The sequence below is a fragment of the Crocuta crocuta genome, unplaced genomic scaffold, assembly GCF_008692635.1.
Source record: "Crocuta crocuta isolate KB4526 unplaced genomic scaffold, BGI_CrCroc_1.0 scaffold94, whole genome shotgun sequence".
NCBI classification, from domain to species: Eukaryota; Metazoa; Chordata; class Mammalia; order Carnivora; family Hyaenidae; genus Crocuta; species Crocuta crocuta.
In genome coordinates, this window is record NW_027530180.1 from 760,152 (window position 1) to 766,151 (window position 6,000).

A 6,000-nucleotide genomic window follows, 5' to 3' on the forward strand; every position below is an offset into this window, starting at 1 on the left:
ATCTGTGTTGCAAACCAATATAAAGTTTACATTTTCAAAAAAATTGTTTCCATACATCCAGAGAAGGATTTATGTTATACCCAGTCACTTTCTTACAGGATCGGCAAAAGTTAAGAGAAATACAACTATGATTAAGTTGTAGTTTTAATAATTATTCTAATAAACTTACAGAAACATGACATATAGAATGCTAGGCCCTTTATCATTTTCATTATGAAAATTTATACACCAAAGGAGACTAAATAAAATAACACAAAAATGGCAGTAACAGTGGATTTCCGACTAAGTTTTTGGCAGCCAAGGGAGAAAGGAAATAAGGGAGATTGTAGTTTCATAGATTAATATGTTTGTCAGGAGAAAATTCACTTTTTTTCTGGCACCAAATTATATAGATGAAGGTGCCATGTGTTTAAATTATATGGGCAAAGCATGTTGAATGTCACAGTCGGTGTCTTCAGGTATGGTTTTTTCCTTCTTTTTTGTAACTATGGTCCTAGAGAAAGAATAAAAATGTTTGACCGCTTACACAGCCCTGAATATAGTGAAGGTGTGACACCCAGTTGTAACATGGTGAAGGCCTTTCGCTTCTAGGAGTTACTACACGCCAGGTGGGTGCTCCCTGGCACACTGGCTGCTGGTAGCGGGATGTAGGTCCCTAATGTCATCTCCAAACTGCCACTTTCAAGCCTCTGGTGCTTTCTCAGGAACTGGGAAGCCCTTTTTCAGTATTAGGATAGATGCCCAAGTGTAGATCCTTTATGGCCATCGACAGGAGAATGAATCCGGTTTTTCTAATTGTGAGCGAATTTGTACTTGGATTTTTTAAAAGGGAGTAGGTCTTCAGACTGATCCTTTTTTTCAGTTTCAGAGATTTGGAATCCCAAGTAGTTTAAGTTGTGGATGAAGTTAAAGAGGAGAAAGTAATCACACGTCTCAGATTTTGCTTCCTACGTAGTAAAAGCAAAGCTTTTATTGCCAAACTCCTGTGGCTTTCTGGTACAAATTGGGCACTTTCTGAGTGAATTATAAGTTGGATTTTTATTCTTATCTTGATCTTCATGTATAGAATGACTTAATGCTTTGATTAATTCATTTAAAATAATTCTTCTCAAATCCTTTGTTATAGATACATTATAGTCCCTTGAAGTAAAATTCGTAATTGTTTTTCCTTTTGCCTGACCGTAATGGTGCCTTAATCTGAAGAAATTACTCATATCCTTTTACTATTTTCTAATTTGTAAAATGAGGAACAGTGGCTGCTTTTTGTACTTTTTAGGGCTCTTGTTGGGTTGGGGGTCAGGCAGCTTCACAGTATAAAGAGAAAGGGATCAGAGCCCTGGCCGGTGCATTTGCTCACTTTGCCCCTCAGCGTGTTAACGGAAGTTTTCGGAGGCCCGTTCCCTCCCTCGTAAGTGGAGATAACGCGCGCGTCGCAGGGGTGCCATGAGACTAGAGAATAGTGGGCGGGCACGCCAGCAAGCAGGTTTTCCTGATGGCTCGGAATCACGGGTGGAGGCTAGCACCCTGTTCTGTGTTTCCAGCCCCAGGCACTCGGTGCGGGGACTCTCCCTGGCTGGGGCCCCAGGGGGTTCAGAGGCAGGCTTGGGTGAGTCTTGGGAATATTTTAATTGACTACACGTTACTGTTAGACGCAGGGAAAGAGGCTATGTCATTTCACACGCCGACTTCAGAGGAGCCGATGTTCTCCAAAGCTTTGTGTAGGCGGCCCCCTTTTCTGCAGTTAGTACCTTCTTCACTTGAGCCTCAGTTCAGCTCTGTCTGGTATTTTAACAACTCGTGTGCCATTGCAAACAGAGTAATTTCAAGAAAGCCTGAGGAGGAGATTCAATTCTTCCTTCCACGGGTCCCATCTGGCTCTTCTCCTGTTAGACTTCTGGCATTTTGTGACCTACAGTGCAGGCTTGCCGAGTTCCATCTGACCTCTTCATGTGTTCTCGTCCTTCGTCGAAATCTTAAATTGCATAAATCCTAGCTGGCGACACAGGGGAGGCCCTGAGTGTTCTGCACTCCAGGCACCAAGGTGGAATGCCTCAGGGCCACTTTGTGTGTGACAGAAATGAGAGCATGTCATCCATCATAAAGGCCTTGACCAGGAAAAACCAGGTCTCAGAAGACCATTGGGAAGAAGCTATGGTTGAGAATGCTTTTACTTATTTTTACTTAGTTTTTTAGTTTATTTCTTTTGGGAGAAAGCAAGAGAGCACAAGTGTGCGAGCAGGGGAGGGGTGGAGAGAGAGCAAGAGCGAGAACCCCAAGCAGGCTCCACGCTGTCAGTGCAGAGCCCAGCGCGGGGCTCCATCCCACCAACCATGCGATCGTGACCTGAGCTCAAGTCGAGCCTTCGACACTCAACGTCCTGAGTCACCCGGGTGCCCAGACATGATTTTAAATTATCTGCCAGAACAAACTCTCTTGCTGTTTTACTCTCTTCCGTTGACCCTTACTTCAGTGATGTCCTTTTAATGAAGACATCCATTATCTTTTTCACCTCCAAGTATTCACTCTTCTCCCCTAAATGTCAGTTAAATCCGGGATGGGAATGAAGCACCCTTCGTGTCTCTGAAAGGGGAGGGGCCTCTGTTTGTGACCAGAGCCAACCAGACCCTCTGCGGCCACTTGGCAGTTCGGAGCACTGGGCACTGGAAGGCTTTGCTGTGTTCTCTTGTCATTTCTTTTGGAACTGACATTTGGAATGTGGTCCTTCACATTGGTCCTTTATTGAAGGAATGACAGCTTACTATAATTGAAGGGTGGCCTGGCGTCTTTAGGTATATTTTAAAATGTTTTCTAAGGAATCACTCTCAGAGAGGGAGGGAAAATAATTTCCCTTCTCCCTTTCTGAGTTCTTAGCTGAGACCCTGTAATAAGTAACAGATTACCGCGAGAAGAGCAGTTGATTAACATGTCATGCACATGCGGGAGATACCCAGGAAAAATGGGTAACTTAAAGGTGTAGCTTTAAAATCCAGGACTAACTTCCATCTTGATAGGGAAAAAGGAGTGGGGGTGAAAGCCTCTTAGGGAGAATGAGTGGTTTTCAGGAAAGACGGACGGACCCTGAGAGGAACAGGTGGAAGATATGATGGATTGCAACGGGGTCTGTCTGGGGTGATATGGACTTCTGTCCTCCCATAAGTGGGTCCTCCCTGGTTGCTGAAACTCCCGGGGAGGGGACTTATGGCAGTTGAGCTCCTTCTGGAGGGCATGTGTTTAGGGACATAAGGGGAATTCAGAGAAAGCCTCTCCCTGCACTTGCTGTTTTCGAGTGTCTCCAGCTCAAAGCCACAAGACACCAAAGTGGCATATGTTGGGGTGGCATGTTCTGCAGACCCTTTATGCTAAACAGTCTCACTTTTAAAACTGGAATATTTGAAGGCCCAAGGAAGCATGTCCACTTTCAGGCTTCATTCCTCAGGTATACACAGGAAAATCTAGAGGACCAGGAAGTTGAGTAATAAATACTATATTGTACCCCTCACCTCTCCCTCCCCCACAGCACAACACAGCAAATGCATACAGCCCCACATGGTCCTGGCCGCAGGCCTCCCCAGAGCGGCGGCACTGGCAGTGACCATAAGGAAATGTATAGGTGATTTCCCTGTCTTCCCTTGCGTGCATGACTTGGACAGAACTGTGGGCCTGCGGTGGGTTGAGAATAAGACCCCCATTGCCCACATCGTGTCAGGGCAGCTCCAAGTTGACACGAGACTATATTACATGTCTTGTATGACGCACACAGTTGATAAGTCTGTGATAAGAGCTTTCCTGTGAGGAGAAGAAAAGCACATAAAGCATCTTCATGCCATAGGAGAGGTCAGTCGGCCCCATAGTATGTTCCATCCCGTGTCACCTTCGTGAGACGCTGGGGGCCCTGACATGTCACCTTCAGCAGTCCGCTGAGCTCCCGCTGGCTCACGTGCTAAATGCTGCTGCTTTTGCTCAGTCTTGCTTCACATCTTCAGTGGCTCTGGGCTAAGGCCGTGACGGTGGACACAGCACGGGAAAACCCCTGGGTCGCCTCTCTCCCCGTCTGTGCCTCCGTGGACAACGGCCGGCTCACATTTGCTGCTAGATGCTGGTGGCCCTATAGGTCGTTTCCTGGAAGTGCTTAGACGAGGGGAGGTTGGGTGCTAGCTGAGGAGTTGAGGAGATGACACTGGGCCTGTGTGTGCTTGCGCCTTGTGCCCAGCAGGTGCCCACACCCCACAGCCTCGAAACCAGCGCCTCCCTGAGGGGTGCAGCCAGAACATGAGTCCAGGTCTCTGTCCAGAACTCCTGCTCTCTCCTCTTCATAGCAGGGACTCTTTTAAATCTTCTTTACAAGATGTCTTCTTCTCAAGCACAACAGCTTGGGCCCATCATTCACAGGAACGTAGGAGAGGAATTGTCCTCTGTCCTGGAATTAACAGTGACGCCTGTATGTAAGTAAGAGCTAACCACACGCCTCCTGTGGGTGCGCGTTCAGTTCATTTCCTGAAGGACAGTGTGACCGAAAGAATCCAGTAACCACTGCTCTGAGCCACAGCAGTCCCCCCGCCCCCCCATAAAATGAGAATACCACTTCTCCGCTCCTGTGGTGATTCTGAGGGTTCAGCGTGACCGTCTCTGTGAAGGTTCTAGACTGTGTTGGTGCCGAGAAAGTAGCTCTGTCACAGTTGTGAGTCTTGACGGTATTTTCATCCCCAGATGTGGATACTTGTACTCACTCATATGAGGAAATTGTTCACGCATCAGCACATTTCCATGGAGTTATCCTCCTGTTGACTTTGAACTCTGTAGATCGCAGAAGTGGCACAGCAGTAAGCCAGACTCGCACCCAGACAGGGAGGTAGACAGCGCCTTGTAAGTGTGCACACAGCCCTGTCTGTGTGCTAATGACTTGTGTACGGTAAAGAGAGCAGACAGTATGGGCACTTTTCAAATCAGGAAAAGATTTGTTTTCTGGAGCTCTTTTACTAATTTTTAGATATTAAAGGAATGAGATGACATTGAATATTGTGCTTTGATTTTGAAAGAGATTCTTTGCATTTAAGTTCTAATGTACCTTGTTATTTTATTCCTGCTGTTGTAGGGAATATCTCGGTAAACAGCTCCAGTCCGAGCAGCCTCAGACTGCTGCCGCCCGAAGCTGAGCGCGCCGTCTGGCCTCACGGTCTCCAGCCTGCCCGCTTTACCTGGGACAGAGCCCCTGCTGTACGAAGCTCAGTCATTAGGGTCAGGAACAAATGATTTTTCATTTTTCTCGTGATTTTCCTCTGTTGTGTAGCTTTTCCCCAGTGCTGATTTTCGTTAAACATGTTTGCCCACTAAGTTGTATAAAACTAGGTACTTTCTGTAGCTAAGGAAACGACTACTGTTACCTATACTGCTTATAATTTCTGTATTTATTGTTCTCTGGAAATGAGTATAGTTATTAAAGAAAGATTCTCACTTCAAAAATGTTTTTCTCTTGTTCCTTACTTGGACTTTAACAAAAATCACCTATTTCCCCAGCCGAATTGTGAGAAATGTTGTAAAGTAGTGAATGGTAAGTAAATGTTTTGAACTTTTTTGTGTTTCTGTCTGCCCATCCATCCATCCATCCATCCACCTAGCTACTATCTACCGATTCATCATGCATCTGTCCATCTACCTATCCATCCATCCCCCATCTGTCTGTCCATCCATCCACCCATTCATTGTGCATCTGTCCATCCACCCACCCACCCATCCATCTACCCATCTATCCATCCATCCATGCACCCATCCCCCTCCCTCCCTCCCTTCCTTCCTTCCTTCCATTGATCCATCCACCCATCCATCCATCCATCCATCCATGCACACATACACATTGGAGCAATCCTCTACTAATATTTAAAGAACTTTAAAATTTTAAATACATTTTTAACATAATGCTGTGGTCCAAAAGATTTGCCTGTGAAGAACTTTAGCTTTTAGATTTTAGCTTTAGAATATTTCATTGATTTCCTGTACTTTCAT

The 6,000-nt window shown here is 45.8% G+C and overlaps 1 protein-coding gene across 2 annotated transcripts in view; it reads left to right on the forward strand.

The window, feature by feature from the left end:
• The window catches only part of ATP6V1H (ATPase H+ transporting V1 subunit H), a 107,407-nt gene extending 101,947 nt beyond the window's left edge, over window positions 1-5,460 (forward strand). For both annotated transcript variants that reach the window (XM_077765023.1, XM_077765024.1), the window contains one exon: window positions 5,093-5,460. In XM_077765023.1, the coding sequence (XP_077621149.1) occupies window positions 5,093-5,153 (61 nt within the window). In that variant the 3' untranslated portion in view covers window positions 5,154-5,460. The remainder of the gene's footprint in view (window positions 1-5,092) is intronic.
• Window positions 5,461-6,000: the final 540 nt, after the last annotated feature.